General features: G+C 40.3%; 1 protein-coding gene across 1 annotated transcript; it reads left to right on the top strand.

Annotated features, from left to right (window-relative positions):
• Positions 1-12,575: 12,575 nt before the first annotated feature.
• LOC116223842 (coagulation factor XIII A chain-like) lies at positions 12,576-24,046 on the top strand. The gene is made up of 4 exons (XM_031581971.2): positions 12,576-12,837; positions 22,112-22,288; positions 23,280-23,525; positions 23,742-24,046. The coding sequence occupies exons 1-4, from the start codon at positions 12,723-12,725 to the stop codon at positions 23,879-23,881; spliced, it is 678 nt and encodes a 225-aa protein (XP_031437831.1). The 5' UTR covers positions 12,576-12,722; the 3' UTR covers positions 23,882-24,046.
• Positions 24,047-24,669: the final 623 nt, after the last annotated feature.

Here is a 24,669-nt window from a genome sequence, read left to right as displayed (position 1 = left end):
AACGCAGACATAACTTCACCGGTGCAGAGGTGGAGGAAATGTTGCAGAATGTAGATGTGTCCATTCTATTCCACTATGGCCATATCCACGCAAATGAGTTTAGTGCTTAGTGCTAGTATTTATTTATTCACTGCCATTTGCAGTAGTATTATGTTGGTCAAACATGTTTTTGGATAATGACAAGGAAAATCCTGAATTTCAATACAACATTTGACACTCTTTGACTGAACTGTTTTGTAGGCTACATTTAAAAATGACCCTATTCTTACTCTTTCATGGACTGCATAATATTGCTGCAATTACTGATATATTCCTTGACATTAAGCAATGAAGTAAATGTGCAGTTGTTAAATATTTATATATCACCTGCAAGATATTAACATTTTATTAGTCTTGTTACCATAACAATTGCTTTTACTGGTTGTCCTTCAAATTCATTTGGATGGCAGATGAATACGTGTCATGTGAAGGGCAGATGAACACGCGTCATGCCCATTAACCTTCCAGGATATACACTATGTACCTCTCTGCATGACATCAGCATGACATTGCCAAATATATGGCCAAAAGACAACAGTTACCATGTTAGAAAGTTTTTAACATCTGGGCTTTTTTTGAACTACCTCTTAGGTAGTTAGTTTGCTAGTTTCAGATTAACTTACTGCTCCTTAAAGCAATTTGTGGGCTATTATGAGTTGTTTCCATGGTTTTAAATAATACTACTTACTTTGTACCGATTAGTTGTTGTCATGATACTAGCCACTTAGTGGGGATGGGAACAGAACCGTCCCTACAGAACCGATTCCTTGGAATCGTTAGCCTTTTCGATTAGTCCTTTTTCGATTCCGCTATCAATACTTTAAAAAATATATATATATATATATATTATTTTTTCGATTTTTTTTTCCGATTATGCTATAGATACGTTAAAAAATGATTCATTTTTAGATAATTATTATTTATTTTTTTATTCCGGTATCGATGTAACTGCCGTTTAGGGATGTCATGCGCACGCAGGTTTGTTTTGTTTTTTGACTGCAGCCAACATGGAGTCTAGGCAGAGGTGTTCAAAAGTGTGGTTATATTTCACGCAAAAAGATGACCACAGGGCCACTTGCAATGCTTGCAAAACATCTCTTTCGTCAAAGGGGGGGAAAACTACCATTACTCCGAAACATTTGTCCATACTGCATGCAATAACTTTGCAGGGATGTCGCGTTTTTGAGCGCTCTGGAGTGAAGATAACGTTAATGAATCTCAACCAAGCAACAGCAGCGCAGCTAACGTTAACGCTTCATCTGTTAATATTGAAGGTAAACTCTAACAGTCTATTGTGTTAGTGCCATTTGTTTCATTGTGTAAACCAGCTTTCATTATTTGTTTATGTCAGTTTTATTTGAATACACGTTAAAAAAAAACAGCACTGTAATTAGCATGTTCAAATATTATTTAGCACAGCGGTTCTCAAACTCTGGTATATCAAGGACCACTAAACTGCCACAAATTAGACCAGGGAGGGATCCCTAATTGATAAGATTATTTTCCAGGCTCCCCCATCTGATGAGATCTTTGAGTTTAGATGTTTTATTACAACAATTGTATGAAACCCAATACCAAATCAGTTATACATTCTGTTACTTATGGTTGGAATTATAGTCAAAACAAATACTTTTTTTCTTTGTTGGGACCCCCTGGCACCCCATCAAAGGAAAAGGATCCCTAGGCTATGGGTCTCTAGACCCTTCTTTGAGAGTTTGTTGACCTATTCTTAGGTTTGTTTTTGTAAATGTAAATGTATACATACATACTGTATATGCTGTGCATCATCTATTCAGAGAATATTATATAAAAGAAAATTAATGTAAATAAACTCGTTTGTACTTTTTCCTTGCCCTAAAAGAATCGATAAGAGAATAGATAAGGAATCGAATCGATAAGCAAGAATCGTTATGGAATCGGAATCGTTAAAATCTTATCAATTCTCATCCCTACCACTTAGTGCTGTAAATACTACCATATCTTTTATTCCTTTTCTCAGGCAACTTTTTTTTCCCACACAGAAACATATACATGCTCTATAAAGTATGGCATACCGTCCTGATCCAGTGGTCCACGAGAAACAACCTCTGCAACAGGTTCAAATTCAGGCAGGCCTTTCCGGTCAACATCAGACCTGCCTATGGGGACATTCATTCTCCCACGGTGGGTCATACTGGGTCCAGGAAGAGGCTTGTGCTCGGGATGTGGCATGGTGTACACAGGAGCTGTTGTGCAGGATAGGATCTAGGATAGAGTCAACACCAAGTAAGATGATATTTTGCCATGACAAAAGTGTGATGAGACACAATTTGCTAGCAGTGAGCAAATTCATTTACAGTTTGAGATGAGAATCTTGAGATGAAACTCTCTCTGCCTACATACCTACGACATCTACAGCAGGTATTGATAGTACAGTAAAAGTGTATTTATAGGGGTATGATAGGTGAAAATTCACCCTAGTTACCTCAGGACTCCGGAGCTGCATATAAGTATATTTATCAGACAAACAACAATTGCAATCGGGCTCACTCCCAGCACAAGGCTGAAAGTGAAGCAATATTAAACACATCGCACAAGGTTTATATAGACAGAAGTTAAGCGTTCAGCAGGGATAACCACGTGGTGGATCTCTGACGTCCGAGGCACAGATGGAAGTTTTGCACAAGATTGGAAGAAGCACAGTTCGACCCTTCTTATCACCTCTGGTCTAAACATGCTCTTGTACATATGCAGACTAAGTGGCACCTAATAATCTAAGTTACACACACGCAGAAACACAGAAAAGCCATGTTCCTGCTAACATAAGTACATGATTCATATAAGGTAATTAATAATACAAGGCACTTGATTATTATATTCTTAAGTCATTAACAGTGTTTGGAAATGATCTCCATCAGGGTATATAAGGGCCTGTACAAACCAAACAACTTGGTGGACTGATTAGCAAATAACCAAACAATGCCCTGCATCTGATCAAGGACAAATAGAGTATAGGAAAGAGTGTTTTGGACTATATAAACCTAACTATTATGTGCAGATGTTTTGGACTATCTTAACCTAAAGATCTAAACCTTCCTCCATTTTGTGCAGATGTGCATAATCATCCTAAAAACACAAGCATTGTTCAAATCATTATAGCCACAAACCAAAAGAAGCACAGTGCACTGTGTGCATCTCTTACCTGAAGATACTGAGATTCTGGGTTCAGTCAGAAGAAGTTTAAAGTCAAACATACAAACTATCCATATTTATAGACCTCAGAAATCCCTTGTCCCCACCCACATCACCCACAGTGACCTGACCCAACAACAGGGTCACTATGATTTGACTTTCAGGAAAATTAAGGAAACTGCTTAACAAGCATTACACAAGTGAGCAAACAAGAGAGATGGATGAATTGGCAAAATATTCAAAATATATATTTTTTCAGATTATATTCATGAAGATATTTCATTAATTGTATATGAATGAATGGATATCAACAGAATGAAATGATTAGTGTATATGAAATATAATAATAGTCCATAATAATGCTGATTATAGATAGCTGATACTGCTAACACTAAGAGTTTTTGAGTGACTCATTATTTTCATATTAATGTCGCTTTAATTGGAAAAGCTATTCATAGACAGATCACTATGGGACTTCCTTAATACTACTGAGTTGTCGTGACATTTGCTTAGTTAAATTAACCGTTTCTCTCTCTATCGATGTCCATGATATGTTTATCAAACTGCTAATGTTAGTGTTGACACCTTTCTACTTGGGTTAGCATAGCCTACCTAACTTCCATGATTCTGTTGCATAAAGCAGCTAAACTGCCTTTCCTTGGGCTGAAAGACATTGAAACTCCAAAAGATTATTGGTTCAAACATAGCCAAACAAACTGCTTTTTTCAGTGAACTCATTTTGTGAAATTAACGACCCAAGGCTTTTGACACACTGATTAAAGGTGGGGTTAGCTGTGTCGGGTCAGAGATGGTCAGTGGCAAGAAGCTAACTAGCCCATCAATTAACCCAAAATCAAGGCCCTGCAAAAAATATGGATGAGCATTATCTGTAATTAACATTATATGTAATTCCAGTACAGAATTTATGTGATACAGGGGTATGAGGAGTCTGTTTATGTTCTATACTGTACACACGCACTTTATCTGATACTCCAAACATCTTACCATTTGCTACCATTTTGTTACTGCTTTGAAAGCAGTTTGCCCAGGGTTTGGTTGCTGATCACTGTAGGCTGTCTGTAAGTTGCTTTGGATAAAAGCTTCTGCTAAATACCTTTCCTTTACCTTTATGGTATGTAACTGAGTCGTTCTGTTTGGTTTTACATACATTTGAACTCATAAAGGCAGATTAGATCTCTGTAATCAGTGCTTGTCACTGTGCTTGTTTAACTCTTGGGCCTTGGCAGTGAAAATCACTGTGCTTGTTTACCTCTAGGGCCTTGGCAGTGAAAATCACTGTATGCTAAACTGCCTAAACTGTTTACCTCTAGGGCCTTGGCAGTGACAATCACTGTGTGCTTGTTTACCTCTAGGGCCTTGGCAGTGAAAACTAACTAACAATGTGTGCTAGAGCCGTCTGCCCTAGAATAGTCCAATACAAATAATCAGCGCCCATTTTGACTAATGGGCTGATTATGGGCAAATACAGAATGGGCAAATAATTGCTTTGGAAACAATAGCCTTACAATCGCATTCCAATCACTATTAGACTCTATTGGGTTTCCCCAACATGTACACACACCAACTCAATGCTGCCATCACATCATTGACCTTGTATTAACATATGGCTTATAGTTCTACCTCAAAATACTTTCTGGTCATCACCTAATTACATTCAACATGCAATTAGAAGGCAACATCAGAATGAACCCACTTCTACAGCTGTTGTTTATGTGACAATACTACAACAGAATTCACGTCAGAACTACCAGCTGCACTGGCCTCAGCTCTTACTCCAGGCACTGAAGGTGGAAGAAGCACATCCACACCTCATATCGACCTACTAACTGATGGTGTGACAAGTGTGCTTCGACTCAACCCTTGACACCGTTGCACCACTGAAAAAGAGAAATGACTCGCCTCATGGTACACTGACCTGACTCGTGCACTTCAACACAGTACTCAAAAACTACAAAGAAAATGGTACTCCACCAAACTCCACCGTACTCCACGCGTAAGCTATAAAAAGGCATGTTTTGATGCAAAATCAATTAATTATTCTTCATTGATTTAAAACAATAAAAACAAGCCAAGGTTTCTCTTTAACATAATTTCTAGACTAACAAAATTCACAATGTAATCAAACTTTCTGTTCCTATAACCTGTAACAGTTTTATGACCTTTTTCAATAATAAAATATTATTGAAAAATTGTGAGGTCGCTGCACCCTCCAGTCTGAGAACCACTTATCTACACTGAAGTCCAGTCCAAGCAGAACCTTCAACCACTGAGCGATGTGTCTCTCTGGTTCACAGAAGCTCCACAGCCACTGAGCGATGTGTCTCTCTGGTTCACAGAAGCTCAACAGCAACTGAGCGATGTGTCTCTCTGGTTCACAGAAGCTCAACAACAACTGAGCGATGTGTCTCTCTGGTTCACAGAAGCTCAACAGCAACTGAGCGATGTGTCTCTCTGGTTCACAGAAGCTCAACAGCAACTGAGCGATGTGTCTCTCTGGTTTACAGAAGCTCCACAGCCACTGAGCGATGTGTCTCTCTGGTTCACAGAAGCTCAACAGCAACTGTAGAGACGCATGGTTGGAGTGGAGGTGGAAGTGGTGACCTTACAAGTATGGGTGGATATGTTTCATAAGTGTTTATGTCTAGACTGGGCCATAGTCCCACCCTGCTGGAATCTGTGTTTAAGATAAACTTACCACAGGGCGAGCACAAGGACAGAGGTGAGACTAGCTTTCAATGACTGGAAGGCCCATTTGCAGTCTGCAGTCCAAACACCTGCCCTTCTCACACAGTGTGGTCAGCGGTTTTTGGGAATGTCTGTGAATCTCTTGATAAATCTGCGACAACAAGATGCTAAGCCAATAAAGCTGCACAGCTGAGTGAGGGAGGTTGGTGTGTGTGTGTGCCTGTTGTGCACCAAGGTTACCTTGTCTGGGTCTGAAACTCCTTTTAGTCCAACAACGTGTCAGAGGAACTGGACGGATAGGGAAATCGGGTGGCACCTGGCTGGGTTTAGACCACGGTTAGCTTTCTCAGTGGAAGTGAGGACCTGTTGCGGGTTCCCTAGGGCTGCCTCGGGAGTGGGGGCATGTACTAGCAGGTTGTCCAGGCTAACAAAATGCAGGCTATCAGTGGTACATCCTAAAGGACCTGCTCCATTAGTCTATCAGATGTGGCAGGGGCATAAGCCAAACCAAAGAGTAGAGCAGTGAAGAGGATACCCCGCAAACAGGGGACGTCCCCAGGACCTATAGAAAACGTTTCCCAATTGTCACCGCAACATCCTCGGGACGTTCTTGGAACGTCGTGCAAAACGTCCTAGGTTTGTCAAGGGAACCATACACATTTACGTTTTTGCAACGTTCGGAAAGACCATTAGAGGACGTCGAGGGGACGTCATTTTGCTTACAGGGTAGGGGCCTCTCCTGGAGCATCACGGTCATGTTCCAGCAGCAGTGTGCCGGTGCACTCACTGTCCCATGCTGCAGAAAGGTGCTGGAGCTTATGCATGCATGTGGCTGTTCACACTCTCTCTTCTCAAGGCCCTCACTGCTGCACTCATGCATGCATGTGGCTGTTCACACTCTCTCTTCTCAAGGCCCTCACTGCTGCAACTGAAGAGCTGGTCTAATAAGGTGGCCATGGATTCAGGTAATGGAGATTGCTGCTTAGCCCCGGGTACCTCCCACAATCAGCTCTGGCTGTCAGGGAGGCCCAGTTAGTTGCTTGGTGCAGATGAAAGCTTCCCTCTTTGCTGGATCAATTGACACCCCAGCTGCTGCAAGTGCATCACATGCCAGGATACAGTCTTCATCGATAGCAGAGGCAACAAACTTTAGGATATACTGACAATCTACATGAGAACAGTATAACTGTTACTGTACAAGAGGAACAGTACAACTGTGAACTATTTTTGCCTGTTGTAACTTGCAATAACATGCCATATTATGCCAGTTGTGAACCATCATTGTGCTTGAGGACAGGCTCCATTATACAGTTTATTCATGCCAATCCCTTGATCATTTTCTTATCAGAATCCTTTACTGCCTGTGCTACCATAACATATCCAATAGAGCGAAATAACATGCTCAAGGTAGTATAGTACATATGCCGTCACTCACATTGATATTTTATCATTTATATTTTAACTACATAGTATCTACAACATAGCACATGCAAATAATCTTGGTAAAGATGCTAAGAAAGTTTATATCCTCATGTAAGTCTGTGGGAAAATGCTTCAAAGGAGTAGGTTGTAAGCAGCACTGGGGCTCCGCAGGGGACTGTGCTGGCTCCGTTCCTGTTCACCCTCTACACGTCAGACTTCATCTACAATTCTGAGTCCTGTCACGTCCAGAAATATTCTGACGACACGGCTATAGTGGCGTGTGTGAGAGAGGAGCAGGAGGGGGAGTACAGGTACCTGATAAGAGCCTTCGGCGACTGGAGCGAGAGGAACGGCCTTCTTCTGAACACCAGCAAGACCAATGAGTTGGTCATTGACTACCGTAGGTCTAAGCCACATCTGCAGCCTATTAACATCCAGAGCAAGGACATTGCGGTGGTGCAGACCTACAAGTTCCTGGGGGTGCATCTGGGCGACAAGCTGAACTGGTCGGCTAACGCAGGTGCACTATATCATTGAGATGACACACAAAGGAGATATCAGCCTTCAAAACCACTGAAAATATAATTTTGTCAGTCAACCCATGACTCATCCTCCCCCTGTTTTTACAGAGCTTGTAGTTAAATGGAGCTTTATGTTTTCATACAGAGGAAGGAACGGTCAAGTTGTCCTTTTGGCAATGGTGACTGGTGACCGGGATGATGAGGGAACTGAAACCAACTGCTATGTCACTCTTCATGTCATGCTATTGTTTTCAGTTTTCAGTGCACAGCCTTTTAAAGGAGGTTCCCTTAAAGGCATTCTAGAATAATCTCGAGGTTGTCTTGTGCGCTTAATCCACTCAGGTACACAGAGAAGGCACTAGGCTGGAAACTATGGCGCTGTTATTTATGTCTCTGGTTGTGTTTCTCTTAAAGGCCACAGCTCTTAAAGGCCACAGCTGAGCAGGTACGCTGGCCTGAACATGTGGTCTGCAATTCTCCTCATTTTCAACTATCCTGTGTCAGCTGTGGTGAGCAAAAATCTACATTTCTAGTTTGTTATGATTTCAGAGCTACTACATCATCTTATAAGACTGAACACATTACCAGAGTAAAATGTAGGCTATGTGCTAGAGACTTATGCAATCTATCCAGTGCAATACGTTGGGCTGTTATCATGTGCTTTGTTAGAAAATGAATTTGAATTGCCTTTTTTCAGATCCTTTCCAAAATGTTGGATTGACTTTAAACCCTTGCCCTGACCTTCACAGTGTCCAGGTCAACAGCAGTCTCTCTCTTGTGCTTAGTAAGTGTTGAAGCGGCAGTAAGCAGTAAGAGCTTTGGTCTAAAACTAGCCAACTAACTCCCCTAAAAGGTATGAAAAAACCTTAAATAAACTTAAATAACAGTACAGTTAGCACTGGTAAGCTTTCTAACATTTAACTTTTTTAACATTTAACATCTAACATTAACTTTTATCTGACATCTTACATATACCATCAAAGTAGATTAACTAACATACTGTTGCCTTAAGTGAATTACTCATTCTGTCAGATATACATATTCAGCCGCTGCAAAAAATTATTTAATGCCTTGTCCTGTGGTCATTTGCAGCAGTTTTTTTTTCTACCTCATACACATTCATGTGAGTCTTATGAAAGAATTGATGAAGTGGTGAGAATTGTATCTGACAGGAGAGAGCAAACACTGTAAAACACTGCCTCAAACCAGCAGGTAGTTTAAAGTCACAAGCCTACAGCACATTGACCTGCTACACCAGCAGGTAGTTTAAAGTCACAAGCCTACAGCACATTGACCTGCTACACCAGCAGGTAGTTTAAAGTCACCAGCCTACAGCACAGTGACAGCCTACACCAGCAGGTAGTTTAAAGTCACCAGCCTACAGCACATTGATCTGCTACACCAGCAGGTAGTTTAAAGTCACAAGCCTACAGCACATTGACCTGCTACACCAGCAGGTAGTTTAAAGTCACCAGCCTACAGCACATTGACCTGCTACACCAGCAGGTAGTTTAAAGTCACCAGCCTACAGCACAGTGACAGCCTACACCAGCAGGTAGTTTAAAGTCACCAGCCTACAGCACATTGACAGCCTACACCAGCAGGTAGTTTAAAGTCACCAGCCTACAGCACAGTGTAGGTGAAACCGGGACTGTTACATTAGTTTAATAAATCAGTCTCATAAAATTGAATAATCATTAAATTTAGTATTTAATATTTTATAATTTATTACTAAAATAATGGGAAGCTCTAGTTGTACCACTATGCTACAGTCTAAGTATGGTATCACAATACTAACGTACTACAATTTCACTACAAAGTCTATAACACTTCATGAAACAACCAGATAAGTGAAGGCAATTGGAGTACTTGGTTGGCGGAAAATTGTTTTTAGAGGAATATTGGAACAACAACAGACAAGACAATTGTTTAAGTCTAACTAAACCATTTATTAAAAGTGACAAACAGTAATTAAAGGCTTATACTAATCAGGTATGATCACATAAACAATTGAGTATAACAATGAAACAAGGCACAAAGTGGAGTTGGGAAGTTGTCTGTTCAGGAATACAGAGGAGGGGGCATGAGAGTATATGCGTGAATGAAAATAGTGGGCGCCGGGCACCAACTAGATTGGGGATAGTCAGCGGATGCGAGTGCAGGTCCGAGGCCAGATTTGCCTGTTTTAGGCGCCAATTGAGTTGGGGGGCTGGGCACAGAATGCAATGAGTGCCTAGACAAAGGATTTCTTGCCTTGAGGGCTAAATCCAGGCTACAGGCCTTTAACTCAATGCAATATATTTAAACAGCACTGAAATCGCAACGTGGACGTGTATATGTTCAGATGGTGATTGAGGGAGTTAGAGAGAGAGAGAGAAAGATGGTGCATGCACTATCTAACAGATAAGCAAAGTAAAAGAAAGCAAGATAATGTCACGGTCACAGACCGTGCAAACTGTGAATTACAAATTGCGCATTTAAATCATAAATGAAATAAAACAACAATACTTTCACACATAGATTAAATAGATGCCTTACTTGAAAGCCGCGCTTGCTTAGTGATCGACGCTGTTTTGCGGACTTCCAGTGAACAGCGCAAAACGCAGGTTCGGGGAAATATCCGTGTCCTTCTCAGCTCGTCAGCCTTGTTGGACGTCTGATCGGTCTCGAAGGATGGAGAGTTCTGTGTCGACGTGGAGAAACGAAGAAGGGAAGCCGGCCACCTTCTCTTTCTCAGAACACTGCTGGGCTGCAGTATAATTCTACCGGTATAACTTAGGTTGCAACTAAATGAGTCAAAGTATTTTCGTAACTTTGGCCAAAAGTTCAATACGAGGCGTCGTTGCGTGGTCCTTTCTTCTTGTTCTGCAGTGAGGGTATCTCTTAAATGAATGGTATTCACTGTTGTAAAAACCACCGCGAGAGAGACAGAATTTTGATTTCAGTGCTGCTTTAAATCAATGAAGAATAATTAATTGATTTTGCATCAAAACGTGCCTTTTTATAGCTTACGCATGGAGTACGGTGGAGTTTGGTGGAGTACCATTTTCTTTGTAGTTTTTGAGTACGGTGTTGAAGTGCACGAGTCTGGTCAGTGTGCCATGAGGCGAGTCATTTCTCTTTTTCAGTGGTGCAACGGTGTCAAGGGTTGAGTCGAAGCACACTTGTCACACCATCAGTTAGTAGGTCGATATGTGGATGTGCTTGTTCCACCTTCAGTGCCTGGAGTAAGAGCTGAGGCCAGACAGCCTACAGTGATCAGCAACCAAACCCTGGGCAAACTGCTTTCAAAGCAGTGACAAAATGGTAGCAAATGGTAAGATGTTTGGAGTATCAGATAAAGTGTGTGTGTACAGTATAGAACATAAACGGACTCCTCATACTCCATCACATAAATTCTGTACTGGAATTACATATAATGTTAATTAAAAATAATGCTCATTTCAGCTAGCTGTGTTTTGTCTTGAAATATGTTGATCCATGATAAAGTGTTCTTACAGTCATTGCATTTTTATCAGTCCATATTTTTTGCAGGGCCTTGATTTTGGGTTAGTTGATGGGCTAGTTAGCTTCTTGCCACTGACCATCTCTGACCCGACACAGCTAACCTCATATTTAATCAGTGTGTCAAAAGCCTTGGGTCGTTCATTTCACAAAATTAGTTCACTGAAAAAAGCAGTTTGTTTGGCTATGTTTGAACCAATAATCTTTTGGAGTTTCAATGTCTTTCAGCCCAAGGAAAGGCAGTTTAGCTGCTTTATGCAACAGAATCATGGAAGTTAGGTAGGCTATGCTAACTCAAGTAAAAAGGTGTCAACACTAACATTAGCAGTTTGATAAACATATCATGGACACTGATAGAGAGAGAAACATTTAATTTAACTAAGCAAATGTCATGACAACTCAGTAGGAAGTCCCATTGTGATCTGTCTATAAATAGCTTTTCCAATTAAAGGGACATTAATATGAAAATAATGAGTCACTCAAAAACTCTTAGTGTTAGCAGTATCAGCTATCTATATACAGCATTTTTATGGACTATTATTATATTTCGTATACACTAATAATTTAATTCTGTTGATATCCATTCATTCATATACATTGAATGAAATATCTTCATGAATATAATCTGAAACATATATATATATTGCCAATTCATCCATCTCTCTTGTTTGCTCACTTGTGTAATGCTTGTTAAGCAGTTTCCTTCATTTTCCTGAAAGTCAAATCATAGTGACCCTGTTGTTGGGTCAGGTCACTGTGGGTGATGTGGGTGGGGACAGGGGATTTCTGAGGTCTATAAATATGGATAGTTTGTATGTTTGACTTTAAACTTCTTCTGACTGAACCCAGAATCTCAGTATCTTCAGGTAAGAGATGCACACAGTGCACTGTGCTTCTTTTGGTTTGTGGCTATAATGATTTGATCAATGCTTGTGTTTTTAGGATGATTATGCACATCTGCACATAATGGAGGAAGGTTTAGATCTTTAGGTTAAGATAGTCCAAAACATCTGCACATAATAGTTAGGTTTATATAGTCCAAAACACTCTTTCCTATACTCTATTTGTCCTTGATCAGATGCAGGGCATTGTTTGGTTATTTGCTAATCAGTCCACCAAGTTGTTTGGTTTGTACAGGCCCTTATATACCCCTATAAATACACTTTTACTGTACTATCAATACCTGCTGTAGATGTCGTAGGTATGTAGGCAGAGAGAGTTTCATCTCAAGATTCTCATCTCAAACTGTAAATTAATTTGCTCACTGCTAGCAAATTGTATCTCATCACACTTTTGTCATGGCAAAATATCATCTTACTTGGTGTTGACTCTATCCTAGATCCTATCCTGCACACCAGCATGACCCACCGTGGGAGAATGAATGTCCCCATAGGCAGCTCTGATGTTGACCGGAAAGATCTGCCTGAATTTGAACCTGTTGCAGAGGTTGTTCCTCGTGGACCACTGGATCGCGGTATGCCATACTTTATAGAGCATGTATATGTTTCTGTGTGGGGAAAAAAAGTTGTCTGAGAAAAGGAATAAAAGATATGGTAGTATTTACAGCACTAAGTGGCTAGTATCATGGCAACAACTAACAGGACAAAGTAAGTAGTATTATTTAAAACCATGGAAACAACTCATAATAACCCACAAATTGCTTTAAGGAGCAGTAAGTTAATAGGGTCTGAAATTAGCAAACTAACTACCTAAGAGGTAGTTAAAAAAAAGCCCAGATGTTAAAAACGTTCTAACATGGTAACTGTTGTCTTTTGGCTATATATTTGGCGATGTCATGCAGAGAGGTACATAGTGTATATCCTGGAGGGTTAATGGGCATGACGCATGTTCATCTGCCCTTCACATGACACGTATTCATCTGCCATCCAAATGAATTTGAAGGACAAACAGTAAAAGCAATTGTTATGGTAACAAGACTAATAAAATGCTAATATCTTGCAGGTGATATACAAATATTTAACAACTGCACATTTACTTCATTTCTTAATGTCAAGGAATATATCAGTAATTGCAGCAATATTATGCAGTCCATGAAAGAGTAAGAATAGGGTCATTTTTAAATGGAGCCTACAAAACAGTTCAGTCAAAGAGTGTCAAATGTCGTATTGAAATTCAGGATTTTCCTTGTCATTATTCAGAAACAAATTAACTACGTTTGAGGATATAACACGGTATCAGGGCTGTAAAATACTGAATTTCCTGTTTATATTTAATTTCACTAATGTCTATATGACTTGTCTATTTGTGGTTGAAAGTTTGAAGAGACAGTGACTTAAAATTAAATGGAATTACAGCTGTGAAATGCAAACCTTTTTCCATGTTATTTCTCCGTTATTGTATCGAACATTGGATGTACAACCTCAATACCATGTCATTTCCACAAAAGTAGTTATTTTGTTTCTGGGTAATGATACAAATATTATTTTGTAACATTTAAAATGTAATCTCGTTTTCAACATGTTCCTGTTATATGACCAACATAATACTACTGCAAATGGCAGTGAATAAATAAATAAGCACTAAACTCATTTGCGTGGATATAGCCATAGTGGACTAGAATGGACACATCTACATTCTGCAACATTACCTCCACCTCTGCACCGGTGAAGTTAGGTCTGCGTTTGGACCGTGTGTTGTTATGTGCAGATTAAGTGAACTGCATTACCCAGAATGCACTGGGCATACGGTCTGTAGACGTGATGGTTACATGTTGAAAGTCGCTCCAGTAAAGTTCGAGCAAAACCCACGCTGACCGTGTGAGAGTAGTATTCTAAAATGCACTAGACGGCCTAACAGACCGGTGTTCGCTTTCTGCTTAGACAAGATTTTGATCAGTCTCAAGTTGTATTCGCGTTGCCTGTGGATTCTGTGTATTCTGCACACGTCTCTATAGTTGCATGTCCTTATAAGGAGCTGGCGTGGCGTTTATGTATGCCAGTCGCCAGTGTCCCGTAATGGTCCGCCACGGCCAAAAGTAAATTATTGCGACATTTCTAACATAGCCTACAACTCAGAACGAAGAGAACACAGCCAGAAATAGCCTGATCTATTAAATAGTTGCCTAATCTATTAACAAGGTCATGAATTGGTGGCTTAAGACAGGGACAATGAAAAGAAAATGAAATGAGAAAGCCTCTGACACAGACAAGGAGAAGGTGCAACGGCGAGATAGTTCAGCCGCAATTGGGCATCATCCCGCCGCGGAGCTGCATTCAAACAGCGTTTTTTTCTCCCGCTGCAGAGACAGCAAGATGATAACTATATTCTGTGTTGTGTGACGTTGGATAATGACAACTCTTAATTATGTAAAGTTGACTACTAGGATGGCTATATTAATGCCAGTTGGCGAGCCTACTGTTGGTAGTGAATTACTGCGGTCGCGTGGTCGGTATGCGCATCGTTGTGTTTATAAGGAATTGCCTGTTTCAATTGGTCTATGGGATGCTTTTAAAGAGAATATCTTATCCATTGATCATTTCTTAGCAGTAGCAATGTGTGATAAATTCAACAGGGGATGCCCACCTTCTCACTTTCTCCAATAATGTACCAGCATACAGCAGTGACGTGCGGTGAGGTTCGTGGCTGGTGAGGCACAGAAACCGGAAGTGATTACGTCATTCCGGTCTCTAGTTGTTTAAAACATAGACATGTGTCGCTACACGATGGTAGTCCTTTGGCGGATAGTAGTCCCTCACTTTGCGCATGCTCAGACACAAACGGGTTACAGCATAAGGCTCAACATAATCACGCAACAAAACGGTTTACAGGCTCAACATCAACATCAACATATCTGGCTTGTCTTAACGCATAATGTAGGTTTATTTAACATAATATTTAATAATGTTGTAAACGGTTTAAACGTCAACATATGGAGCTTGTCTTAACGCATAATGTGGGTATATTTAATGTTATATTTAATTATGTTGTAAACGGCTAACAGCATAAGGCCTTTTTTCTCCGCTGGCGAGTAGGAGATGAACATGAACGCTTATGAAGAATACAAGACCATAATCATGGCAAAATTCAACACCACCACCGCTGTGAGAGCAAGGTGTGTTGGGATGTTTATACGGTGATATCTATGTATGAATACCTGACGGCAAGTGTCAACTGGTACAGAGGTTTCCTCTACCAATTCGAATCTGCAAGGTTGCTAGTTCAAATCCTCTCACCTCCTTCCTCGATGTAGTTTTACATTTCCTTGGAAGTCGCTTTGAATAAAAGCGTCTGTTAAATGACTAAATGTATTAATAACAAATGCAATAAATTCTGTATTTCTCTCTATTCTTATCATGAGTCCACCTTAATCATTTTCTAAAATAATGATATGCTATGGTGTACTAATAACACTCATATAATTATGAGTGCTTTGTTCTCCGCATCACCGACACTACAAAAATGTACCACTCGCAAAAAAACGCAAGACAGTCAATGTTCGACTGTGGTGTTTGCAATAAATGACTCGAGAAGGTCTTGTAAATTAATGATTCCTTGTCGGCTGAATCGGTAGCGCTCATACAAGAATAATGGATCTTGGCGATCGCAAAGAACTCTCTCCCTCCGCTAATCTAACTATCTAATATCAGTCCTTGGTCAATGGGATCCCTCCTTTTTCCGGGGGTATGGCAAGCTTATCCAGCTACACTTAAGTTAGCCTGCGCTGGAGCAGGTTAGTGCTAATCGATATGTAACTATGGTGATTTATCAAAAGTTGCTTCCACGAACCAAAAAGAGGGGCGTTTTTTATCTTATCCTGAAGCTTAGCGAGCTACGACGAATACACCCTGGGGAGAGACTTTTTGATCCTCCACCTCATCTGTTTTGTCCACTGTGACAACATCTTCTTTGTTTTTAAATAAATGGTCATGTTTTCAAAAAACTGGCTGATTGAAAACGGATCTGTCGTTGTGACGCATGCGCGGCTTCGCTGTTGACAGTGTCGCAAAATGATGCATGCGCAATGTGAGGGACTACTATCCGGACCTTACTTGACCACAACGGTGCTTCGGGTATTATTACTACGGTTTACCACTATAGTTGACCGTCAGCATTAACACGATCAGGTCCTTTTTTATATTAGGCATTTTACATTTAGGCATATATTCAACAGCTATGCCCTTGAACTCCGCGAGCAGAGGTTAACGAATGAGGAGTCGATACGTCAAATCGCGACAGACAAAATGGCGTCTATGACGTACCCTAGTAGATATGAGCACCCTAGCAGGTATAAAACCCACACTAGCTACGTCTTTAAATCACGTCATACGCCTCCGTTGTCCTAGCTGAACATTTTGGAATGTTGTGACTACTAGGTTACTAGTTATTCACGAGGGGTTTTATTCCTGGGAGAAGGCAAACTAATTTCGATAAAACTTCTGTTATGTTTCATTTTTAATACCATGTAGTACCATACGAGCTTAAGTTAATGTTCTGTTTACTTGGCAACGGGTTTTCTATATTTCCCCACGTAGATCAAACGAGTGACAATGCAGTTCATGACGGGAGTTGACTAATCAATTAAATTCAAATTCAAAAGAAGCTTTATTGGCATGACCATAATGTTGCACTAGTATTGCCAAAGCATTTGGGTTGGATATATAAAAGTGATTACATAAACAATACATATATCTTTACACAAGTAGACTAGCTACTACCTACTTACCAGTTGCCACAACAACTGTAGCAGTACCTCACGACAGCTAGTCGCCAATGCTAGTTAGCTAGCTGCTACACGAATTTGCTTAGTCAACAGCTAATCTTAGGTGTGACATCACACAACAAAAACAAGATAGATTGAAAGAGTTACTGTATACGATGCAGACAAACTAACACATTTTGATGGATGAAAGCTTTTTTTTTTTATTAGTTTGTTACTTGGTCTGTTGTCCTTTTGAACCCTGCCATCTCCAACTCTCCCCCTATTTCCTCATATATTTTAGCTTTCCTTACTGCCTCCCCAAGTTTGTCTTGCATTTCTGTTGATGACCAAATCGCTATCAATGTTTTTATTTCATCGGCGATCCACTGCTGGATGGATTTTTCATTTATGTTTTCACCGTTTTCACTCATCCTCTTGGTTGACGGTGGAAAAAAAATGGCGGCGGAAATTTCTGTTTCTCAGAATCAGAATCAGAATGGGATTTATTGCCAAGTAGGTTTACACCTACTTGGAAATTTTTCTGGTGTGAAGGTGCATACAGTAAACATAAAACATAAAAACATAGAAACACAATAAGTACTACACATAACATAAAATCACAAATAAGTACTACACATAAGAAAAGTACTAGTGCTGTCAGTTTAACGCGTTATTAACGGCGTTAACGCAAACCCATTTTAACGCCGTTAATTATTTTATCGCGAGATTAACGCGAGAGATTTAATTTTTTTTTTTTTTTTAGATTAACGTTCTTTTTGGCCTCGCAAACTGTGTAGTAGGCTAACGTTACGGTTTGAGAGTGAATGGTGAGCGACATACGGCGAAATGGATGATAAAAAGCTTCTGAATGGAAAGTTTACTTTTAAAAGTTGTGTTGTGCAAAAGAAGCAAGCTTCACTGTTGTCTGAAAATGTCAACAGGCAGCTGGCTGAAAGCAAAGAAGTAGTAGGCTTACCTTTTATTGGTAACCTGTTACGGTTCATTGTTTCTGAAATAAGAGGCCTGACTGCTATGTTCCCAGCAAACTTGAAAAAAAAAATACAATATTAAGCCATGGTTTAACTGCACTATAGGCTGAGTCCTTGTTTACCTGAAATTTTATTTTGTACCGCCCTATTTGGCAATGTTGGTTTTCAATAAAATAAATAAATGAAGGGACATTTAGAATAGATAAAAAATTGCGATTAATCGCGATTCATTTTGAGTTAACTATGACATAAATGCGATTAATCGCGATTAAATATTTTAATCGTTTGACAGCACTAAAAAGTACTACACATAAGAACCAAAAAACACAATATATACGATACAAATATATAAACAATGAATATAAAAAAAGTAAAGTGGAAAGTAGAGTGCAAAAAGCAAAGCAGGAGTGCAATGTGGATGAGCAATGTGCAATGTAATGTGTGTTAATGTAACACAGACTTAGGGTGTGGGGGTGGGATAAGAGTCCAGGTCAGGTGGGGGTCCCGGGCCTTGTTAATAAGGCCAACTGCAGCCGGGAAGAAGCTGGTTTTGTGGCGTGAGGTTTTGGTCCTGATGGACCGCATCCTCCTGCCGGAGGGAAGAACCTCAAAGAGTTTGTGACCCGGGTGGGAGGGATCGGCCACAATCTTACCTGCCCGCCTCAGGGTCCTAGAGGCGAACAGGTCCTGAAGAGATGGAAGATTGCAGCCAATCACCTTCTCGGCAGAACGGATGATAAGCTGCAGTCTGCCTTTGTCATTGGCAGTGGCAGCAGCGTACCAGACGGTGATGGAGGAGGTGAGGATGGACTCGATGATGCAGGTGTAGAAGTGCACCATCATTGCCTTTGGTGTGGTAGCTCCGCCCATAACCTCGGGACGAACCCGACGACACCGGTTCTGGTTTCTGGCCCACCTAAAAGCTGGTGCTGACTTGGAACCTGTTTTTTGGAACCGGAGCTTTATTTGTGTGGAAAACCGAAGTACTACAGCCCAGAACCAGCACCGGCCCGGCTTTGGTGGGAAAGGAGTATCTGTGTTTAGTGCCAAATTTGACTTCTGGACTGCATTCTGCAACATTTTCAAGCAGGGTATCCTAAGTTTTTGAAGAACATTATACACATAGATGTTTCTACTGGTTGTTTTCATATTTCATATCAGCATTCTTTACACACAAATAGGTAAGGTAATACATGCGCTGGCTGAACTCTTCGTGATAATATGTGTCAATATGAACTCATGAATATGAACTCGTTCATACAAAGTTGCACAGGCACCCTGAGGGTTTCAACCTTTTCCTATTATAATTTGATCAGTTAAATCGAGGAGGCTATAACATCAGCTAGATAACTAGCTATCATTTTATGTTAATGGAACTCTTCCATTTAAACCGTTTAAGGTTATTACAAGTTTCCTTAGCTAGCTAGTTAGCTAGCATAACTAGGTAACCATAGCAACCAGCTCAAAGTGGATACGTTTGTCCTCACCGCCTTCTTTACCATGCATTTAACAAATGAATAGCCCTCATTTGCTAACAGGTGGGTCGTTAGCAGCTGTTTTGTCACTCAGAAAATGAAATGTGCAAGATTTTAGTTATATTCTCCTTACAAGGTGCGAATTATTATTATTTTTCGAACTGTATATATCTGTACATAGAAGAAGATTCAAGGTTTCTGGGGATGTTCTTTTTATGACGACAAGCGGAGCTTCAAAGACATATTGACAACAATAACAGGAAGGAAATCCTCCTTGAAGGGGGGCGGCGAATTTGGCTACTGCACAGGGCGGCCAAAACACCACTGCATACGCAGCATCTGCACAAGTAAAATAAAATGATAAAATACATCAGGTTCAGTATGGCAGCACGGTTAGCTAGCTAACGGAACGTGAGGAATAGGAAGTTCCCAGCGAACTATAGCTAATCAGTGTGTATATATAATGAACCTCGTAGTCAAGTGAAAAATACAATCAACTTTCTGCCGATTGACAAAACTGCTTTACAACCAACACAATACATGTTACGTGTAAAAATACACGTTACGTGTCGAAGTTGTCGACATTCACGGCATCCATCTATCTCAAAGTTTACAAATTGTGATGGTAATTTTGCATAGTGGACCTACTGCTGACAGGCAAACTTCTTCGGTCTCATTTACATTCTAGACATTGTCACACGTTGAGAAGAGATGACAGGGAAAGCAGTAAGCTCCGGCATTGGTCTCCCATCATTGAACATTTCACGTTTGGACTTAAAGTCCAGTTTTGAGAACTGCTTCAGCTTAGCAATAAAATCTTCCATTTCGCCGTCAAGTAGAAGTGTAGAAGAAGAGCAACGTTCCCCAGCATAACCCAGACAGCTGCGCCCTCGCACGCCCCCTTCATTGAGGCAGAGGTACTGTGTGCCTCACCTACATGATTTTTCAATGCGTTTTGAGCTCAGCTCTGCCTCACCTGCCTCATATGACCGCACGTCCCTGTAATACAGTGCTAATGTAACGGAGGTAATCTTGCCCTCGCTGTTTCACTCTGCGTTGTGTTTGTTTAAGAAGGACACAGCCACCGGCCTGATGTTCACACGTGTATTGCTTCTTCCTGATACATGCAAATGACGAACATAAAATCCGTTGGACAGAGTTAGCAAGTCGCTCAGCTCCTCTGTCTTATACATCCAAAGAAAGAGCTAACACGTGCACGAAACACACAAGTGCCAAACGTGACCCACCTGATGCAAATGACGAACATAAAATCCGTTGGACAGAGTTAGCAAGTCGCTCAGCTCTTGTCAATACAAATCAGGCAAGCCACTTAAAACAATATGCACAAAACAAGCTCACATGTAGGCTAGCTAAATCGCTAGCGTGTGTATACCTACTTCTGTTTTATACATCAAAAGAAAGAGACAGAGGAAATGAAAGAACCCAGAGACAACCTCTCAATCACACCCACTTCAAAACATTGTATCCAATTAATACTCGGGAACCAATAATCTGCACCTTGACCGTGCTAGAGAATTAACCCCCTGAGGGGAGGAAAATGTAGGGAAGCATAATAAACCCTGTTACACTAAACATAAGCTACGAAAAATACATTTGTTTGTCTAATAACTTCACAACACGATAATAAGATGTTCAATATAATACTGTCAGCTTCATTGTCATTGTCAATTCATAACTTACTAGAAAACATAATAAACAGTACTGCCATATCAATTATTCATTAATTTAATGAGAGCTATGTGTGTAAGGCTGTTCTATTCTATGATAGGTGATTCCCTGGTCAACCACTTTATATGCAGACGACCTAGCTTTACTATCCCTGAGAACAGGTGGGTTTCAACAGCTGCTTAACATCTGCACTAATTATGGGGTCGATTTTGATGTTAAATATAATGCCAAGAAGAGCGTGGTAATGGTCTGTAGAACTAAGGAGGACATGGATGTTAAGTTCCCTGCCTTTTATCTTTCTGGGCAAGCTCTGGGGGTGTCCAATAGTACCAAATACTTAGGGCACATTATCACAGACACGTTGGAGGATGATGCCGACATGTTCAGACAGAGGAGATTGCTCTATGTCCAAGCTAACATGTTGGTTAGAAAATTCCACCACTGTACATATAATGTTAAAATTAATTTGTTTAGAGCCTGCTGCACCCCTCTCTATACAGCTCCACTCTGGGTGAATTACAAGAAGGAGAGCTTGCGTAAATTGAAAGTAGCCTATAATGACTGTCTTAGGATACTCTTAGGAACCCAGGAGCACTAGAGCCAGTCAGCTGTTCTGTAATATGGGTCTAACCACCTTCATGGCCGTGCTGAGGAACCTTACTTTTAAGTTTATGAGTCGGCTGGACTGCTCTACAAATGTTATAATTGATCTGATGACAGACCCTGGCCGCAGCTCTGTCAAGTACACATCTAAGATCTGGGAACACTGGCATGAGTGCCTTTTTTAGCCCTTATTTCCTTGTATATTTATGTATTTATGATTGTATGTATTTATGTATTTATATGTCATTTATTGATTATATGTATTGTGCATCTTCCATGTGGACCTTGAGCCTGTAATACAGTTTAATAAAGTTTAATATTCTTCATCTCCAGATAAATTGGTAGTGCAGAGTGTGGAATTGCACAAGGACCAGAACAAAGCAGCACATCGGACCAACTCCTTTAAACATGATGGCCTCATCATACGGCGGGGTCAGGTGTTCACCCTGACTGTCACCTTCGACCGCGTGTACACTCCAAAAGATACGGTCATCTTGGAGTTTACAATTGGTAAGTTTCGTTGTTTTGCAGCATCTTGTGAAAAGCAGCCCAAAGGGAGATTTCTGACAGTGCTTGACTGCTTAGCATACAATTTTTAAACACATTTTGACTAAATACTATTTTAAAAATGTGAAAATAATTCAACGTATATTTTATATTTAAATTTTATGATGAGCATTTGACTGTTGAACTGAAAAGGACAACTTTAGGTTGAGATGTTGAGTAAGCTACACTGGAATAGAGTTCACAGGGTTGAGATGTTGAGTAGGCTACACTGGAATAGAGTTCACAGGGTTGGGATGTTGAGTAGGCTACACTGGAATAGAGTTCACAGGGTTGGGATGTTGAGTAGGCTACACTGGAATAGAGTTCACAGGGTTGGGATGTTGAGTAGGCTGCACTGGAATAGAGTTCACAGGGTTGGGATGTTGAGTAGGCTACACTGGAATAGAGTTCACAGGGTTGGGATGTTGAGTAGGCTACACTGGAATAGAGTTCACAGGGTTGGGATGTTGAGTAGGCTACACTGGAATAGAGTTCACAGGGTTGGGATCTTGAGTAGGCTACACTGGAATAAAGTTCACTTTAGGTTGGGATCTTGAGTAGGCTACACTGGAATATAGTTTCACTTTAGGTTGGGATCTTGAGTAGGATACTCTGGAATAGAGTTTCACTTTATGTTGGGATCTTGAGTAGGCTACACTGGAATAGAGTTCACAGGGTCAGACTGCAGTGCCTGTTTCATGAACATTTGTATGATAAACTAGGATAGTTCTGTCTACGATAGAATGATGTCTAGGCCCAGCTTGGTAGAATTGTGGGTAGACATTTGTGATTCAGCTGCTGTATCAAATATCTAATGCTCATTTTAGGCTGTCCTTTACTTTTAGTCACTGTCACAGATTTTTACGATCACTACATTAAGAAATCATGAAAACAAATTTAAATGCCTTTGAAAGAATGCAAATGAATTTGAATGCCTAGCCTTATCCTTCAACAGGTGATAACTTCCTCTCTGACAAGGAGACTTACATCACGCTGAATCTAGGAGCCAGGACTGGGAATAAGTGGGAAACCAGGAACACTGTGAACGGTAACACAGTAACTGTGGACATAAAACCTTTAGCAGACTGCATTGTGGGAATGTATTGCTTCAATGTGATCGTGGTGACGCCTTTGGGAAAATTTCGGACTAAGAGAGACCCCAACACAGACTTTTACATCCTGTTCAATGCATGGTGCCGAGGTAAGATTCAATGACAGCATGTCAATATTTAGCTGTAAATGTATCATTACATTACATTACACAGTTTTAAGTACAGCTAAAATATTCATCACAATTGTGACCGTGGAAGTTTAATGTCACACCAGATCATAAAAGAAATGAAAAAAGCAATGAGCACTTCAATACTCTTAGTTTTCCGCTATGTTATATTCATACACTGTTTGTCTTTTGTTATAGAGGATGCCGTCTTCTTAAATAACGAGAGTCAGAGGACAGAGTACGTTCTCAATGAACAGGGAGTAATCTACAATGGAGACACTGAAAATGTGACCCAGAAGTCATGGAACTATGGACAGGTGAAAAACAGAGAACCATGACACAATGTTATTATCATTTGTTTTGATGTTCAGTATCAGTATTCAGTTCAGTACCACCTTTAAGGGTCAATGGGGCTGAATCAAATTGATTTTAATTTACTGCGGATGATTGGAGCCTAACTGTAATGGAATTGGGTGAAGAATTAAAATGCATTTCACCACAGTTTTCATTTTCATTTATATTTAAGAAATGGATTGTAGGTTTTGTATTGATCATGCCCTACACAATCTTTGAATGTAGTCTGCATCTCTAAAGCAAGTGATACTCCTGAGCAGCACAAACGTGGTGTTCTGGAGGCCTGTTTCTTTGTCCTGAACTCAACTAACATACCGCTGGATAACAGAAGATATGCTGTTAATGTAGCCCGGAGGGGATCTGCAATTGTAAGTATGACCTGGATTTCTCAGATGTTTAATAATGTCAGGATTTATATGTGCTTTCAGAGTTGGCTGTTTACGAATATTTCTAGCTTTAGGCTGTATTTTGTATGAAAAAGAAAGATCTAAAAAAAGTCCTTCAACAATGAACCCTGACTCCCTGACCTTAATAGATAGATAGATAACCACCCTTTATTAATACTCCTAACGCACATCTCCTTTGACTCATTATTCATTATTACACAATAGTCTTTCATTGTGATCAACATCAATATAGAATCACTCTTTCAGTGCAAAACCCTTGTAGTAGGGCAGTGGAATACCCTTTGTGTGGTAGAGTCAGCCACACAATTCCACTTAGAACACCGTATAGACCTATCAGGCTTATGGTTGTATGGCACAAAACTGAA

This window comes from Clupea harengus, chromosome 15, assembly GCF_900700415.2.
Source record: "Clupea harengus chromosome 15, Ch_v2.0.2, whole genome shotgun sequence".
In the NCBI taxonomy this organism is placed as follows: Eukaryota; Metazoa; Chordata; class Actinopteri; order Clupeiformes; family Clupeidae; genus Clupea; species Clupea harengus.
The sequence above is the reverse complement of the archived record's forward strand: the minus strand, read 5'-3'. Positions and strand labels throughout refer to the sequence as shown.

Bases quoted from the DNA above. Each gene is read 5' to 3' on its own strand.
- LOC116223842 (XM_031581971.2), top strand. From the start codon at position 12,723: ATGACCCACCGTGGGAGAATGAATGTCCCCATAGGCAGCTCTGATGTT. The intron at 22,289-23,279 runs GTAAGTTTCGTT...ATCCTTCAACAG, and splicing joins CATCTTGGAGTTTACAATTG to GTGATAACTTCCTCTCTGAC. The intron at 23,526-23,741 runs GTAAGATTCAAT...CTTTTGTTATAG, and splicing joins GTTCAATGCATGGTGCCGAG to AGGATGCCGTCTTCTTAAAT.